The sequence below is a fragment of the Myotis yumanensis genome, unplaced genomic scaffold (assembly GCF_028538775.1).
Source record: "Myotis yumanensis isolate MYYU_CA2020_CCGP unplaced genomic scaffold, mMyoYum1.0.hap1 SCAF_14, whole genome shotgun sequence".
NCBI classification, from domain to species: domain Eukaryota; kingdom Metazoa; phylum Chordata; class Mammalia; order Chiroptera; family Vespertilionidae; genus Myotis; species Myotis yumanensis.
The window spans coordinates 3,854,290-3,873,331 of NW_027223765.1; the positions used below are offsets into that span (position 1 = coordinate 3,854,290).

The 19,042-nt window shown below is 52.9% G+C and overlaps 1 protein-coding gene across 4 annotated transcripts in view; it reads right to left on the reverse strand.

Annotated features, from left to right (window-relative positions):
- Positions 1-19,042, reverse strand: part of CNTN4 (contactin 4) — a 402,844-nt gene that overhangs the window by 183,409 nt on the left and 200,393 nt on the right. For all 4 annotated transcript variants that reach the window (XM_070391426.1, XM_070391423.1, XM_070391424.1 and 1 more), the window contains one exon: positions 10,562-10,704. In XM_070391426.1, the coding sequence (XP_070247527.1) occupies positions 10,562-10,616 (55 nt within the window). In that variant the 5' untranslated portion in view covers positions 10,617-10,704. The remainder of the gene's footprint in view (positions 1-10,561; positions 10,705-19,042) is intronic.

Consider the following 19,042-nt stretch of genomic DNA (forward strand, 5'->3'; position numbering starts at 1 on the left):
GCCGCCCTCCTGTGCGAGGGCTGCTCCGGGCGTTTCGGTCCGTGGGGCTGGCTGGGGACAAGCATGCTGCGTTAAGGGACAGTGACGAACATGGGGAGTCACCCCGCAGCACCTCAGGCTTGATAATGCCCGCTTTGCTCAGTCAGGACTGTGTGCAGTGTGTAGTGTGTAGTGTGTGTGTGGTGTGTACAGTGTGAGCACTGTGAGTGGTGTGTGACGTAAGTGGTGTGTGACGTATGCGGTGTGCAGTGTGTGCAGTGTGTGCAGTGTGTGGTGTGTACAGTGTGAGCACTGTGAATGTGATGTGTGCAGTGTGTGCGGTGTGTGCGGTGTGCAGTGTGTGCGGTGTGCAGTGTGTGACATGCACTGTGCAGTGTGCAGTGTATGGTGTGTGCATTGTGTGGAGTGTGGAGTGCAGTGTGTGCGGTGTGCAGTGTGTGACATGCACTGTGCAGTGTGTGCGGTGTTTGCATTGTGTGGAGTGTGGTGTGCAGTGTGTGTGGTGTGTGCTTCTGCACTGGGAGGCAGGGATAGGGGCTGAGATGGAGTCCGCTCTGCTGGGTTCTGGTACCTTCTGGCTCCCAGAACCTGCTCAGCCTGCTCTCCTACTTGCAGGATATTGGTTCCTCCTGTGCACCGTTTCGGGGAACCGCTGGGGCAGTCACAGGGGCCACAGCTCTTGCTGAGCTTCCTCTATGTGAGGACTCAGGGGACCCGTGTAGGGCGGGTCTTGGCACCTTTAGGAGCTGAAGGTGAAGCGCTGTCATTCACGTCACCCACGTGGAGCCTCAGAAGCTCCTGAGGCCTCCCGGAGGGTCACTGCTGCCTGGTGTCTAAGGGGGAGGGGCCTGTCTAGGGGAGGGGCCTGCCTGGTGTCTAGGGGAGGGGCCTGCCTGGTGTCTAGGGGAGGGGCCTGCCTGGTGCCTAGGGGGCGGGGCCTGGCTGGTGTCTAGGGGGCGGTGCCTGGCTGGTGTCTAAGGGGGAGGGGCCTGTCTAGGGGAGGGGCCTGCCTGGTGTCTAGGGGGCGGGCCTGCCTGGTCTCTAGTGGGCGGGGCCTTCTGTTATCTAGGGGGCGGGGCCTGGCGTTCAGGGGCACGGTCCCTCCTCCGCACCCCAGTGGGGTCCATATCACCTCCCAGCAGAGCTGGCGCACTGCGCTCTCCGACCTCAGGCAGCCTCACGTCCTGGTGACAGGTCGGATAAGGGCAGGACACCGAGACAGGTGTCCTGCGCACGGTAACCACAGAGACACCACTGCAATCCAACGTGCAGGAGATTCAAGCAGGCTTAATCCAGTCCTTCAAAACACTCGGCACATCGCGTTTATGTGTAGGAATTATGCCTATTGGATGGCCTCACCATGTGGGGAGGAGGCCATGCTGAGTCGTGATAAAACGCACGGCTGTGGAGGCAACTGCCTGCACGCCCTCCCACTGCCCTCCCCAAGTCATTCGGAGAAAATTCCTGAGCTTCTCTAACGAAGTCTCCTTATCTCAAAAATAGGCACGAAGAATCCCCTCCCAGGGAAGGGTGTGCACTAAAGGAAAACACACATCCTGTGTGCACATATGCACACGCACACGCACACACACGTATCTCATGTAGACCGCTCCTGGTTCTCCACTCCACCAGGTAACACCCCCCAATGACTGCTGTTTCTGTTATTAAGACTCGGATTATGACTGTCAACATCACCATCTTTACCTAAATGAAAACATAAAAAGAAGGTCCGTTTTACCAGTCTGCTAAAATTCAATAAATGTGCTCAATGTGCAAGCTCTAATTTGTTTAGCAAATTAATTTGTATGCAAATCAAAATAAGAATTATGTATAATTCAATATGCTTCTCTCCAAGGAGATATGTAAATCAGGGTGGTTAGGAGGGCTATTTTAAACATTGAATCTTATATCTGCAGTCAGATTGCAGGCTCCTTAAAATATTAGCAGTGCGTTTTAATGCATCTGCATATGTATTCATTGATTGCTTTTCATCAGACCTGCCTGTGAAAGGCATAGCCTGTAGTGCTCATGTTTTTCAAAAAGTTTAGACTCTGAGAATGATGTCATCTCACCAACTCCCTGAAGGTCAAAACCCTAAGAGCTCCGTGTGTCCTACCCTGTCCCGGGGTGCAGCCACCCATGCGGGCCCGGCGATGCTGACGCGTTCTCCTGGTTGTGCGCGTAAGCAGGGGTGGGGAACATCTGGCCCGCGGGCCGTATAAGGCCTGAGAAATCCTTTGGTCTGGCCCTGCCAAGGCAACCACAGGTGGGACTCAAAATTCAATAAATCTAGGAGCATTTTCATAGCAACATAAATTTATATGAAGTGAATGATATTCAGCAAATGAGGCTATAAATAGCCAAGTGGCTCTTGGCAGGAAAAAGGTCCCCCACCCCTGCCCTAAAGGACGAGACTCAGAGGAGAGTGCTCTGAGGAAACATTCGCATTACTCATCCCTGCCCGTTGGAGCACCATGTCCATCCTCGGTCACGTGTGTTCTCGGTTCACTCGTCATAACAACGTTGTATCCCAGGCGCCTCCGCCCGGGCTCCGTGCCAAGGTGAGCCTGGCCCCTTCACCTACGTCACACATCTGTGATGTCTGGACAAGGAGAGGTAGGACGACGGGCCATGTTCTCACCACAGTGTCCTCACTAGTGCCGTCCACAGGCTCTGTGACTAAGCAAAATGCTGCATAAAGAAACCGCTCCTCCGTGGGCTAATGATGTCAAGAGTCAGGTTCCTGGCATCTCACCAACATTATAACAAGATGACACTGAATGCGAGGACCTGCTGTACTTCTAAGCCTTTGAGTGTCATTGCATCGGATCACAAAGGCAAGAGTCCTGCTCCCTGTCTCAGTCCACAACCGATTTGCACTAACTGTGCACGTAACCTGGGTCAACACTACAACAAGCGTTTTCACATCTGAAAAATGACGAAGATGAAAGGGTCACGTAAAAACGCGATTCACCTGAACGTGCCAGGTGGGCGCCCCTGGTCCACCAGGCGGATTGCAGCGTCCATTTGGGGCAGGAAGATGTGAAGCTTCGAGCCCGAGTTTCCCAAGACCCGGGACGCATAACACGGACTTGTGACAATTTTCATATTATGCAGAGACAAGACCTTAAATCAAACTGAGTCGCTTAAGAATCAATTCACTCTCCTCTCAATTAACGCACTCTGGGTTCTCCTGATCAGATGAAAGGGGTCTTGGGTGTGTTAGTCTTGTTTTGGGAAGAAATTTGGGGACCCAGCATCAGTCACCTGAGCACAAGCCGGGATTCAACCATTGGTCGCTATGGTATTTATTTTAAAGTTATTTTTAATTTGTAGCAAGTGGTATTGCTGTGATAACGTTCCTTTAGGGAAACAAAAAAAAAGATGATAAAAAATTGAAGTAAATAATAACACAAGGAGTGTAGACATTGGACCAAATCAGTGATTGAATTTGGGATAACACCAGCCTAGAAAGCTCATAGGCTTGGCTTTGTCCCATTATTTTATATTTGCAGAATCCCGGGTGCTCCGTGGCAGAGCGATGTAGTGGAAGTTATAAATCCAGAAAGTGGCGGGTAAACAGGTAGACTCCTAGACTCCTCAGTATCTATTATATTAACATCCAAAGAGCTAAAGACCCAAATTCAAGAGCGGTTTCTTTGCGTGTGTACCTATTTATTTATATTTTTTATTTTTTGATGTTTGTAATAGCCTTTGGTTTCTGCCCAGCTTTACTGAGATACCATGGACATGTAACTTTGTGTAAAAGTGTCCATCATAGTGATTTGCTCTGTGAATATGTTACAAACTGATCAGCACAATGAGCGGTGATCACTTAACAACATCCATTACCACTCAGTTACAATTTCTTCCTCCAAAGTGGTTTCAAGTCACTGAACAAAACATACAGCTATTTACTTTCATTTAAAATTCTCGCCCCAGGACATGCCTGAGAGAGAGAGAGAAAGAGAGAGAGAGAGAGAGAGAGAGAGAGAGAGATGAGAGAAACATCCATCGGTTGCCCTCTGCATGTACCCCAACAGGGATCGAGCCCACAACACAGGCAGGTGCCTGACTGGGGATGAAACTGACAACCCTTTGGTGCAAAGAGGACGCTCAACCACCCGAGCCACTCCGGCTGGCTGAGCTGATTTCCTTTTTGTTTATTTACTGAATTGGAGGCCAATTTAGATGACGGGAGATCGGGAACCACTGAGAAGGAAGGGCACACGGAGGCTCTGCTCTCCCTGTCTTCAATGCACTGGGCAGAGCGAGCAGGTGCGAGGGGGTCCATGACATCGACAGCACAGGCCTCTATGCTGTTTCCCGTGGGCGCAGATTTTCTTAAAAACACGTTTTTGTGCAAATGTTACACCACTGGGAGAAAAGCTTCCCAAAGACGGTGTCCAGGAATGCTGCTGAGAGAAAACAGGACACGGGGGTGGGGGTGGGGTGACTCATTTTCACGTGACAATTTGTTCTTTGCAGAGATCACTGGTGTGCAAGGCCTGGTTGCCAGTTATGAGGAGATCCGAACTGGAGAGTAAAATTCTACAGAGAAAGCTGGTGGAGTTCTGGCAAAATCTGTTGACCCAGGGAAATGTGCTGCGTTTTTTATCCTTTACGCACAGGTGTGAATTGTTTTGGTTGGGTTTTATCCTCTGAATTATCACAGTCCCCGGGCGGGGTGTGTGTGGGGGGTATTTTATTCTGCGGACACGATTCTGTTAGCGAGTGTCACTCTCGCCTCTCAGAGAGGCGAGGGAGACAACACATCCCACGTGCCTGCCCATCGGAATCTATAAATACATCAGCCCGAGTTTTAAACAAATAAATTAAACTTTACTCATTGCAACTCCGAGGGGGGCGAACAGTTGGAGTCTGAGGGAGTGTTTAGAGACAATTTCCTTAGCTTTGCATCTGTATTTTAAGCTGAGATATAATTAGATTGAGAAAGTGCAGGATGGTAGGAGGGAGGGGGAGGATGCCCCAGAGGGGGGGGTGCGGATGATGTGGTTCCGAGGGTGGGCAGAGGGCACAGGGCCAGCCCACAGGGAGGACAGTGTTGGGGTCCAGGAGAGAGGGCTCCTTGAGAGCAAGCCGAGGTCACTGCACATCCCCTTAAACCCGGCTCACCACAGAGGCGTCCTGTCCACTGTGGGGAGACCGGGAGCGAGGAGAATGGGGGGACGGGGTCCACGGGGCGTACGTCTGCACCAGCCAGCATGTCCATCCGTGACACGGGGCTTCTGTGGGCTCCTCTCCTTATCGCCCTTGTTTTGTTGTTGGGAAAATGCATTTAAAAATCTTTCCTTACTTGGAATCACCCAGTCCCTCTCCTTTCAGGGCCCTTTGCAACTTCTTAAGTTTCTAGTGGCCCCATCACAGGGACTCCCAGCTTCCCCAGGCCCGGCCCCAGATATGGGGCTCCAGGAGGCAGACCCTCGATGCCGTGGCTGCCGCACTTGCCGTGGAGGCCCGCTGGCTCCCGGCTGCGGTGACAATGACAACAGTGGCATTAACGAGTCACATGGAGCCCATGCTATGGAGGCGGGACTCTTCTGCAGGCTCTCCACATGAATAGATTTAATCAATGCAGGCATTTGCTCTCCATAGGCACTTATCATTACTGTTTTATCCCCACTTTATAGACGAGGTCACATTGCAAAAAAGTGAGCGTCGACCTATGAACCAGGGGTCAGGGCTCGATTCCAGGTCAGGGCACATGCACGGGTGTGGCTCCATCCCCAGTAGGGGGTGGGCAGGAGGCAGGCGATCCATGATTCTCTCTCATCATTGATGTTTCTCTCTCTCTCCCTCTCTGAAATCAATAAAAATATATTTTTTCAAAAGGTGAGGGAAAGGCTCTCAAGGGGTCACAAACTACACGCTGTGTACAACCTCCCACCCTGAAGCCGGGCGGACGCCAGTGTGCGAGGAAGCGGGCTCTGGAAGCCTGTCCCCCTCACCGCCCAGGGACAGGGCCTGTCTCGCTGAGCACCGAACCGCATTCCCAGGGCGTCCCGTGCTGACCCCTGGCGGGCCCTCACCTACGGGTTAAATGAGTGACAGCCGCCCTTCGCTGCTGGTTACGTCCGGACACTGTGCTAAGCACGGAGAATACAGAGGCCAGCCCAATCCTCGCGAACCCAGGAAGGAAGGCATGCCCTCAGCCTGCCCAGATGGCACGAAAAGCAACCCCGGGCGTAAGGAGACAGACAGCTCGACCCGCGGCTGCTAAGTGGATGCACGGCCTCTCCGTCTCCCGTGGAGCCCACACTCTCGCCCAGCTCTGCCGAGTCTCAGGGGGCGCCTCGGGGCGGAGGGGCCGGGTCTGTGATGCCTGGGCTGGTCCCGCTGCGCCAGCCTCCAGCGCGAGGGGCAGCAGGGGTCCCACATTTCAACAGAGAACTGTCACACAGCGGGGATGGCAGGCACCGAAGGCCTGGGTTTTCCGCTGTCTGTCTGCCTCCACTTTTCCTAATTGGTTTCATTCCACAGAGTCCAATCTTCCTTTCCAGATGCAGCACGTCCTCCACTCATCAGCGAGGGGGTGTTTACAGTTACGACACGGCGCAGCCGAGCACAGCTCATGAGGCCATTACTGCCTCTGCTTCCCGGAGCCCTTCAGTGGAGCATTTCCAACGGCTGCTGGTCTGTAAGGCTGCTCGATGGCCGTGCCCCCGGGGATGTACATTGCTGCCTGCTTCTCTGTTTACCTCCACGTCTTAATCACTGACTAAGTAACACCTCCCCGCCGTGAGCCGCGTGCAAAGACTGAAATTGAAATTCACGAAGAGTCCTGCCTTTGCCGTTAGATGTTTTCTGGGTATTTTCTCCCCATTCTTTTCCTGAATTTTTATCACCGAAGTCGCTGCTGCTTTTGTGATCTGGCCATTGGCTGCCTCCTTGCGAAGTCCTCCTGGCGAAGTCCTCCTGGCGAAGTCCTCCTTGCAGCAGCAGAGGAAGCGGGAGTGGGAGCCTCCGGCGGGGGCGGGGGCCCGCGGCGGGAGTGGGGGCCCGAGGCGGGGGTGGGGGCCCGCGGCGGGAGTGGGGGCCCGCGGCGGGAGTGGGGGCCAGCGCCAGTTTCTCTGGAGGAGACACGTGAGGTGGGAGGTTGAAGGACTGTGCTTCGCAGAGGCTGCATGGAAGCGGCCGCACTCAGCTCTCTCCGGGGCGTGATTGAATACGTGTTCCTCGTGCAAGAACAGAGGCGGCTCTGCGTTTAATACCCGCCGAGAACGGAGAATTATTTGAATGCTGTGCTTATTCTTGGGAACAAACATGAGGATCCCGGGAACGGAAACGCTGCGCCTGGCTGGGCTGTAGGGCCAGGCCTGGGATGTTCCGTCTGGGCGTCCTCCCGCCTGGGATTGCGGTGCCTCGAAGAGGGGGGGGGGCTGGCCCCCAGCATCGCTGGAGGTCCTGAGGAGGTGGAACGACTGTGCTCACCGGATTCTGTTATCAACACCACAGTGTGGGCACGGGCGCTGTGCCCGTGTGTGTCCACTGACCCTGGGACGGGCCAGAGCCAGGCGGCCCACCTCGGTCTCACTGATGGGTCTTCCGGCCTGAAAGCCATGATTTCTGTGAGAATGTTCCGCTCTGTTTCACTTGTTTATTTTGTTCTTTAGATTCCACATGTAAGTGAGATCGTAGGCTGTTTGTCTTTCTCTGACTGACTTACTGCACGTGGCAAAATACCCTCCTGGGTCACCCATGTTGTTGCAAATGGTAAGATGTCCTTCTTTATGGCCAACTGGTACTCCATGTGAGGGTGTCCCACAGCTTTCTATCCACTCACCGCCCGATGGGCACGCGGGCTGCTCCCAGAGCTTGGCTACTGTAGATAATGGGGGAGGGGCATGTTCCTGCTGTTCTTGATTTCTTCAGATAAAAACTCAGAAGTGGGACCACTGGGCCATAATAGAGTTCTGTTTTTAATCCCATGAGGGACCTTCATTCTGTTTTCCATGGAAGCTACACCAGCTTGTAAAGTGCAGCAGAGGGAATACGCCAACAATATTGTAAGAACGAGGTATGTTGCCAACTGGGTACTAGGCTTATTAAGGGGGTCACTTCATCGTATATAAAATGCCTAATCACTATGTTGTATATCTGAAATTAATATAACATGAAGTTAAAAAATAAAAATATAATAAAGAAAATAATGGTCCTCTCATTCGTGAGCTTCCATGTAGAGTTTGTGAGCCCTGGTTCAAACTGATTCGGAAGAAGAATAAAGTCTCAGTTTTCAATTATTGTCTGAAACTGCGTCTAACATTTGTCAAAAGAGAAGAACCTTCCATCCTACCATGAACCGCTAATGAAGGCCCTGAAATCACCAGCAGGCTGTTCACGGAGGAGTTGGCTTAGACACTGGGATCTTTGATCTTATTTAGGAAAAAGCGTATGTGAGACCCGCTAATTATGGTAAACATGGTAGACACTCACATTTCCCTCGTAAAAATCTCACCGAGACATGGACGCCGGGGGAAACATAGACAAGGAAAACGATGAGGGTACAGAAATATGTTCAGAATTCAGACTGTCCAGCGCTATGTAAATGAGTGGAATAGAGACAAATAGCAAGAAAACAAAAACATTAATTACAGCTTGTTTCTACCTAAGTGAAGGAGGCATATGGGAAGAGAATATTAATGCCATGCAAAGCAGTTCCCACACAAAATACTCACCAAAACAATCAATACACAGATTCCCCACCAAAAGCTAAGAGAGTGAGGTAGACATAGGTGCGCTTCTTCAGTGGGAACCTCGAGTTTTTCACGGCACCAGTGAGGGGAGGAGCAGCGCCCCTTACTTCCTGTCCGTCAACGTCTGGCTACTTATTCACTCAGCACAGTGGGTTCAATCAACACACTGCTGTAATCAAACGCTGAGAAATGGATTCCCCAGGTTGTGCTTTGAGGAGTGGTTACCCCAGAGTCCTGAGGAGGGGGAGTGGATTGTCTCAGCTGAGATCCAATTTTGGGAGGGCCAAGGTGCATGCGAACCTGAAGAGCAGGTGGGGCCCAGCGCCCGGGGCTCACCGCTGGGAAGACTCGGGTTCTGACCAGAGGACGAGAGAATTAACATCTCTACAAGAGGTGGCTACGTGCCCAGACATCCAGGATCGGGAGGTCAACGGAAGCCAGAAGTTCAGGATCTGAAGGTCGGGCATGACAAGGAGGGGAAGGAGAGTTTACATGTAAAAACATAGGAAGCATGAACACCACCATGTTGAGAATGAATGTGCAACTGTGCACTGTACGGTCAGGTAACCAGACAGCTACAACGTCCTATCACATGACGGTCAAAACTCTGGGCTCTGGAGTTCATCTATCCAGTCTACATCTTCTTAGTTCTACCACTGACAGGACTGGTGATCTTGGCCGCATTTCTTAAGTCCTTCACGCTTCAGTAAAGAGATTGATAGTAACGTCCTAAGAGTAAAGACAAATAGTCCGAGGGCTCTGAGACAATGACATGAGATGAGGTTCACCGAGGGCTTAGTGTGAGGTATCCACGCACACCGGGACGGCCACGAGTACCCTGGATCGTGTAATAATTGTGAATCATTCGCTACACGAAGCTGCCAGTCTCCTCGGCACAGAACCGAGCTAACCGAGCGGGAAGAGGGCGGTGGCTGTCTGTCTCCTCAGGGTTACATCCCCAGTTCCTATCAGGGAGCTGGTTCCTTGCAGGGTAGGTACTCAGTGACACTGTTAGAGTGAAGGCATGAATCAGGGTGATGGTGACCCCAAAGTCCCTTTTGCTTTATGTTGTAAAGATGCAAATGGGCTGCAGGTATCCCTGCTGGACTCGGCATTCTGAATTCCAAAGCAGGTCAACCAAACACTTTTCCCAAAGCCCTGGATAGAGGCCTGCGGGCCGCAACCCAACGCCAGCCCTCCGCCTTGCAGGACGCACACCCCATCAACGCTGGAATCACGGACGCCCCCTGGTGGTCTCACACCTTCCGGAACCCGAGAAAGCCACCGCCAACAGCATGTTTGAACTCTGGAAAGCCCTGTCTAGTAGCGGACCGTGAGTACAGGATAAGACCTGCTGTCTTACGCTCTCTGGCTCCTGCTCGCCTATACGTGTGTTGAAATGAAAAAGAGAGGGTGGGAACCCAGCCATGGAGTGGTGGCAATGAAGATACGGGAAGAGCTCCCAGACCCACATCCGCCCACACACACCAACCAGCGGCCAGCAACACCCTCGATGTGACATCGGTTTCCTTGCCCAGCTCAGCATCTCTGCACTGAGCACTGGATGAGCCAAAATAACAACTTTCAAACTGAACAATGGTTCAAATGGCTCTAAAAGGACCAGGTAGACGGGCGAAACATCAACGCCCGGCCTTGCCTACAACACCATGAAAAGAGCCACTAAAAGCCCATCAGCAAAGGGCCTTCGACGGCGGCAGCCCAGGCTCTCCCAGCCCCGCGCACGCTCCACATCCAATCATTGCCATCTGAAGCGACGGCCCGCGTTTGAATTAGTGTGAAATACACTGGCGCTTTTTAAATCAGAAAGTTTAAAAATGACACGCTACCTGCAAGGCACAACGTGAATGATTGCAGGACCAGCAGTTCCCATGGCAACCTCATCTTCAGTTTCCGAGGTCAAAGGAGTTTCCAGTCCAATAACAAGTGAATAGAATGGCTGCTTCTTTTTAAGTTTCGTTCAACCTTTGATCTGCGGGAAAGAGGAGACATGGCAATGAGATGCAGGAACACTTCTCCTTGTGGTCTCTGCAACAGATGCTGACGTGCATGCAAATAAAATTCACTTGTGCAGACGTGCTATTAGAGAAGACAGAAGCCTGTCACATTATACACGGGGGGCGGTGTCTCTCCTTTTCTGTTCTGCCGAACACTATGTAGGTGGCAACCCGAGACCATGCGTCCCCAGGAAGACAAGAGCGACTTCTGATTAGATGTAAACCAACCTAAAAGCAGGGGACCGACTATTTTTTTAATGTGTTTTTATTGATTTCAGAGAGAGGAAAGGAGAGGGAGAGAGAGAAACATCAATGATGAGAGGGAATCATTGATCCGCTGCCTCCTGCAGGCCCCCTACTGGGGATTCAGTCCAGAACCCGGGCATGTGCCCTGACAAGGAATTGAACTGTGACCTCTTGGTTCATAGGTCAATGCTCACCCACTGAGCAACACCAGCTGGGCTCAAAATATCTTATGAACACTGTGTGAAACAAAGCCCAGTGTCCTCAGGTGCCGAGGGTTTGCGACAGGGCCTCAGGTAAACAGGACTCACTGCCTTTGCGCCCGCCACCCACCCCTCCCCCATCTACATCCTTCATGTTTAGGGAGCACCTCTTGCTCGTCGGACACTTGGGGAGGCCCTAGACCGGCTCTGTCCTCAAGGGCCTCATCGTCTGATGCATAACACAGGTGTGCTCTACACCACTAAGGAGGAAGGAGGGGGACTTTCTGGCCAGGGACACATCATAGAGGAGATGAGCTCTCAGGGGGCTGAGAGAGGAGCAGGTGCCTCTTATTCATCAGTGAACCAGAGACCAGAAATCCAGGGACCCAAGCCTGGAGCTCTCCGTACAACGGGGGCTGTCGCTGGTTGCAGGTCCTGGTTGGGCACCCACTCCGTCTCCCTCTCACGGGGGTTTCATGGGAAATCTCGTGGTTCAGTGAACGGAACCCCCCTGAAGACCCCCAACCTCACCAAATGCTGGATCTCGCTGTTTCTTACATGGCCCCCGTGTGTTAACGTTGATAGTGAAACTGGACAACCAATGGGTCCGGGCTGCCTGCCACTATTTGAGCCAATTATGCAGAGACAGGGTTGACTCATATGAACCTTTATTCCAGTACTGCCAGGAGCCTGGGAGAGCAGCAGGTCATCCACAGAATCTGCTCTACCCCCCACCATATGCTACTGCTTATATTGGGTAGAAGGACAAATATTACACAGGGAAGCAGGGATTACAGGCATGGGGAAGTAGGCAATGTGGGCTGGGGCGGGACTCCATTGCTTGGGCAACCAGGTTGTTAATCTTTCCATGATAACAGGCAGTTCTTGAATGAGAATGGACCGCATTCTAAGATTGACTCCTAGGTCCAAAGGTCTTACAACTGCCAGCCAGGTTAGAATGTCCTTTCTTTAACCAACACAAGGCAATCATGGTTAACAGAGTGTCTATACATATATATAAAAGCCTAATATGCAAAGTGTCCCCTTGGGAGTTCAACCAACTGGGAGTTTGATCGCTTGCTATGATGTGCGCTGACCACCAGGGGGCAGTGCAGAATGAAGGAAGGCCCTGGATGGCAGCCGGCAGCCAGGAAAGAGAGGCCCTGGCCAGCAGCCATTAGGGACACTACTTGTGCATGAATTTCGTGCACTGGGCCTCTAGTCATTAATATTTCCCATAACCATAACTAGTCCTCAATATTCTATTTTTGCCCCCAACAATAGTGGCCTGGGGCTCCCTGTCTCACCCCCACAGAGGATGTGCTGTGAGTGAGCACAGGCTCCCGGGAAAACATGGACCCACGCAAGCTCGTCAATCTAGGGCAGTGGTCGGCAAACTGTGGCTCGGCAAACTGCGGCTCGCAAGCCACATGCGGCTCTTTGGCTCTTCCACAAAATACCAACTTCTGCGCATGGGCCACGAAGTTTCAATCGCACTGTACCTGCGTGCCCGCACGTGGTATTTTGTGGAAGAGCCACACTCAAGGGGCCAAAGAGCCGCATGTGGTTCAGGAGCTGCAGTTTGCTGACCACGAATCTAGGGCAGTGGTTCTCAACCTTGGCTGCACATTAGACTCACCTGGGAATCTTTTTAAAATCCTGATTTCTGGGCCTCATCCTCCGGAAATTCTGTTTCTTTGTTACTAATGTTGTGGCCCCACCCCATAACAAAGAAACAGAATTTCCGGAGGATGAGGCCCAGAAATCAGGATTTTAAAAAGATTCCCAGGTGAGTCTAATGTGCAGCCAAGGTTGAGAACCACTGATCTAGGGCTCTGAGCTGATCTGTGGGGCGTGGCTGCTGGGAAGCCTGTATGTTAACTGGGAAGCCAACAGGAAGGGAACCATCCGTAGAGGGCGGGCCTCGAGCCCTCAGGTAGCTCAGCGTCTGAGAAAGCCGACGCACCTGTGCTGGAAGGGACAGGCCTCTCGGAGCGGCTGCAGGCCTGGGGGCGGGAGTCTCTAACCCAGGATGTCCCCACCTCTCCTGACACAGGTGGCGATGAGGCCTTTCACACGGACGGGATGCACTGATCAATGAAATCTATTAACGCCTTCAGCCGATGATCAGGGTATCATCATTATATTGTGAGGGAAATGTCATCCCAGACCCCGGGATGGATCTACACTGATAAGTCGTTTCGTGAAGCAATTAAAAGAGCTCAGAGAGGGGCCTACTCCACAATGAAGATGTAATCAGTGACTCGACGTGCGCTCTGTTCGGAGCGGTAGATTTTCCAGGAGAAGGAATCCCAGAGCCCTCGCCTTTATTTACACGCAGGTGGGGAGGCTCCCCTTCCCGGGGAGAGGGATCGGGGTCCTGACGGTCATCAGTCTCACGGCTGCGGGAAGCAGAGCAGCGGGTGCTCTGAAGGGAGGAAGATCCATGGGTCTCGTGTGGGCTTGTGGGCAGGACGCCAAGGTTCCCAATTTCGGTTTTCCTGCCAGAGCCAGAGGGAAGCAGCGGATGAGCCCAGAGTTATGGCCGTCGGGGATCTCCCGGCCGCCCGCAGCCCGGCTCGGGCTCCAGCCGAAGGCGGATGGAGCGGAAGGTCCTGTGCTCAGCACTAATTTGGAGGCCGAGCCCAGGAGTGAGACCCGTAAATCCTGGGAGGCGGCCGCACGGTGGGCAGGGCCTGGCTGCTGTGTCTGGCTGGGCAGGAGATGGATGACCGAGAGCTTCAGTCTAGCTTCCCACACTGCTTCCCGGAGCAAATCCCGCAGCCTCCAGCCTTCACAGGATGCTGACACCAACCGTCCTGCTCAAGGCCCCCGTGCCGGGTTTCAGACAAGCGTGCCCCCACCCCCCATTCCCCCTTAAACACTTGGTTTCCTGAACCTGGGATTGTGGGTTTCAGCATGCCGCTAGGGAAAAATCCTGCTGGCACTCAAGTAGCTCTAATTCAGTCCCACAAATAAGTGGGTGCACTTCCTGTTGGCAGGAGGGGTGTCGGAATCTGGGGGTGCAGAGGGAACGGAGCTCACTGCTCACCTGGTGGGAGGGCCTGCCACACCTGTCCTTGCACCCCGGGCGGGGCAGGCAGTGAGCTTGGTGAGCACCAGATACTAAGCACACACAGGAGCATCACCTGCTGAGCCATGTGGGTGGGGCAGGCCAGGGGCGGACAGTTGGAGCTGAGCCTTAAAGGATAAACGAGAGAGAGGACAGCACACAGGCACGAAGCTGGGAACTTAGAGGGTTCAGTTCCCACCACACAGGTGATGAAGAGCCACGCTGGCCCTGCCACACCCACGCCCTGGCCCTGGGCCTCCTACTCCGGCCGCCTGGCTCGTCTGTGAAATAACGGGCTGATGCCCACCTGCCAGGCTCATCGCAGGTTCCGTGAGAATGCACAGGTGCCGTGAGCAGGGGGCCTTGCTCAGGATGGAACAGCACAGCCTCGGTCGGGGCCGGGTCCTCACAAGCCTTGGGTGTTGGTTCAAGAGCTTGTACTTGAGCCCAGCCAACCTGGCTCAGTGGTTGCGCATCGGACCTATGAACCAGGAGGTCATGGTTCAATTCCCAGTCAGGGCACATGCCCGGGTTGCAAGCTCATTCCCCAGTAGGGGGCTTGCAGGAGGCAGCTGATCCATGATTCTCTCTCTTCATTGATGTTTCTCTCTCTCCCTTCCTCTCTGAAATCAATAAAAAACATAAAAAAAGAAAAAGACAGAGAACTTGGACTTGAGTCTGAAGGTCGGGAGGCGGGTGGGAATGACCCACTGTGGGCAGGACCCGGGCGCAGCGGATTTCCCCGCATGGGACCTGCTTTAAATGCAATCCCCGGACGCACAGGCTAGGTGCCTGCCCCCTTTGCTCTCTCCTCGGTCCCTAGGTTACTGACACCTCATTACCAAGTGCGCTCGCATGAGCTCTGGACCCGGTCACCACACCGTGTGCTTTCTTCCTCATTTGGCCACAAGTTCTCTGGCATTGAGAAAGCGGCTGAATTTTTGTCAACATATTTGTGCATCTGCAGATTGGGGGCCATGTGTGCTGTGAAGGTCAAATGATAGAAGTTTTGAAAGTAAATATTAATTATTGTTAGGACTCACATTCACCCTCCCCCCACCCCACATACACACACAGTAGATTTCAGACTTGATGCAAGGAGGGAATCTTTGCTTTGTGCACTGATATTCAATAGGTGCATGGAGTGTGCTTGGGACAGGGCAGGCAGTCAATAAATAGTTAACACACAGATGAAAGGGTGCCATCGACGACCATCTTCCGTGGACCTACCTGTGGGCTTTTCCATTTGTTTTTTATTTAAACTTCCTGGCGACCCCCAAGTCGGGCACCACTATCCTCTATAAAATCAGAGCCTGGGAATTAGACTGGGAGAGGCGATGGAGCTCGGTCAAGGTCAAGCATCTAGAAATCAATAGAGCCAGCATTCAAGTCGATGTCTTTAAACTTCTGGCACTGGGCTCCTTTCCCCACGACACTGTTATGGGCTGCTGAGTCGGCTCCAACTCCTGGCGACCCAATAAATGAGCGATGACCTCCGTGTCCCGTCCTCACAGCTCAGCTCAGCTCCTTTTATGGAGTATGTCCGTCCATGTCGGTCTTGCTCTTGTCCTGCTGCCTCCTCTGGTTCCAGCATCATCGTCTTTTCCAAAGGGCCCGCCTCCCGTGATGCGCCTGAAGTCGGACAGCGTCAGTGTTGTCATTTCTGCCTCCAGCGAGGGGTCAGGCTACACTAGCTCTAGGACCCACTTGCGTGTCTTCCTGATGGTCCATGGCATCCGTAGAGCCCTCCTCCAACATGAATCCGTTATTCTCTGTCGGCCTATTCACTGCCCAAGCCTCCCATCCATACATAGCGATTGGGAACAGCAGGGTGTGGGTGGCCTTGGCCTTGGTCTCTAAGGATCCATCTTTGCTCTTAATGCTCTTTCCTAATTCTTCCACTGCTGCCCTTCTGAGTCTCAGCCTTCTCTTTAAAAAAAAAAAAATATATATTTTTTTATTGATTTCAGAGAGGAAGGGAGACGGAAAGAGAGATAGAAACATTGCTGATGAGAGAGGATCATTGATGGGCTGCCTCCTGCACACTGGGGATCAAGCCCACAACCCAGGCATGTGCCCTGACTGGGAATCGAACCGTGACCTCCTGGTTCATAGGCGGGCGCTGGATCACTGAGCCGCGCCGGTCGGGCTCGGCCTTCTCTTGATTTCTTGGCTGAATCTCCACTGGAATAGATGACTGAACCGAGATGAACAAAACCTGTGACCGTGTGGCTGTCTTCATGTTTTTTAAAGTTGCACAGTTTTCTGTGCTCATGATTTTGGCAGGAATGTGAACAAAACACTGTGTCTTCTTAAAAATATTTTTATTGATTTAGAGAGAGGAAGGAAGAGGGAGCACGAGAGACAGAAACATTGATGAGAAACATCATTGATCAGCTGCCTCCTGCACGCCCCCTACTGGGGGCCGAGCCTGGAACACGGCATGAGCCCTGCGGGGGACTGGAACTGGTGACAGACCTCTTGATAACACGTGTCTTTTAAAGTGGGACCAAGTCTGAGGGCGACTCTTCTCTCTGCTTTCCTGTCCTGCCGAAGGGGCGCCGGATGCCAGGGAGCAGAAATGCAGAGTGTTCAGCACACAGAGGACCGCACGGGGGCGGAGAGGAGACCCCGTCAGGAGTTACGCATCCCTGGTGTCCACGCAGGACTTCCCGTGTGGCACGCGACTGGCGATATGCTCTCGCCCTCTCAGTGTAAGAACAACGAGAACACCGTTTTCTTGCTGGTTCTCATTAGGGTGCAGCCGTTCTCAGGCTGGAGGTTGAGAAGGGGTCACCCCCAGCTCCCCGCCGGATGGAGGAGTGCGTGTTTTCTTACCCTGCGATGAACTCTTGAGGGCGTCAGGCACGGTGGTGGGGGGCTGTGAACAGAACCGAAAGCCAGAGAGAAACTCTTCCTCCGAAAGCAGCCTGTCAATCATCCTGATGGAGAGTGGCATGCTGTCAAACCTCGCTGCTCAGGCCGTCCACAGACAGGTACTGAGTGCCCATTATTCAAATGGGAAGATGCAGAATTTACATTCAAGGTCAAGGGCTGTGCCCACAAGGGCACGGAGACTCAGCTGGGCAGAGAAGACTCCTGACTATTCTAGTTAGTGTCCGTGTCAAGAGCGCGGTGCGGACAGTCTCTACGTTTACACTGACACCCCTTCCCGAGGCCCCGATGCTCCCCTCCTTCTGTGGAGGGGCCATAAGGGGTCCCCCAGGAATGGCGACAAAACCTGCGTCTCCTGGTTTCTCTCATCGGATTGCTCTTCCCAAGTGCCCGGAAATGGGAACGAAGTGCCAAGAAGAGAAACACGAAGGGCCTGATGACACGTGTGGAAAAAGCGCACCTGCTAACCGAGGGGGAGCCCGGGTGGGGGCGCCCCTTATTGACATCGTCCTTGCTGACTCGGTGGGCCATCTGGGCCCTGTTTCCATCATCAGACCTCGTTACAGAGGACTCTGAGGGACTGTTCCGCTACAGTGGACGATTTTCTTCATTTTTAAAGGCTTCTAGGCAGAACAGTATCCGCCGGGTGTGGCGATTCTAACCAGGCAGCCCATCACCCCTCCAATCTCCAGAGGGTACCTCACACCTTCTGAGACCGTACAGCTCTACACACGGGTTCTGAAAACCAGTCGTTAAAGTTTCTTAGCGTGTGCACCTGCCATCAATTTCTTCCTATACGACCTCCTTCTGCTTTGATGTGGGACCCCTACACTTTGCTGCTGTGGAGACCGTCTTCGCAGAAGCCACCCCAGCATCCCCGGGGGTATTCCCACAGGCTGCTGGGCTGAGACGCAGCACTGGCCTCCGGGGCCAGGCTGTTTCCTTGATGGGCACGTCTCTTCACCAATAAAAGAAGGGGCGGCACCAGACTGTTTCCAAGGACCCTCGGAGGCTGACTGGCATCCTTGTCTCAGAGGAAGGGTGTGCGTTTGGGAGATGCTAATTAGTCAGATGCGCGTCGTCATGGTGCCCCTGCCATCCCCACAGCCCCCTGAGCCCAGGCTCCCGGACGCATCATCTCCACCCACCCACGCTGGGTAAAAGGCATGGCTTCCTTCCTCCCTTCCTCCCTTCCTTCCTTTCTTTTTTAGTATCTTTTTATTGATTTCAGAGAGGCAGGGAGAGGGAGAGAGAGAGAGAGAGAAACATCAATGATGAGAGAATCATTGGTCGGCTGCCTCCTGCACGCCCCACACTGGGGATCAAACCCACAACCCAGACATGTGCCCTGACTGAGAATCGAGCCATGACCTCCTGGTTCATGGGTTGATGCCCAACCACTGAGCCACACTGGCCGGGCTCAACTCATATAATCTTTAAAACAACCCTCTAAGATGGACAAAATATTATGTTCATTTGAAGGGTTAAATACATTATCTTTAGTTTGAGCTAATAAGGAATGCGCTCTGACTGTTTCCCCTGAAGTTTATGGAGGTGCATTTTGTACACACCGACAGGCCTTCTTTTTCGTGTAAAGTTTAACGAGATCTCAGAAATGGATGCAGCCACAGTACCACCGCCATCCTTAGGACGTGACACGTTTCCGTCAGCCCCGCAATGAACCCCGACAGCGTGGCCGCAGAGCACACATGTGTAACCACTTTATGGAAATCCCCCCAAACAGGCCCGACGCAGGCTTATTAGCATCACACGCAACTGTTGTATGTACCAATACACAGGTTTTCCTCTTGTTTAGCCATTTCTCAGAGACCCCATCCTTTCTGCAGAATGTCACCCCCTGATTGCTGGGAAGACAAGAAGAAATGCCAATCACAGCTG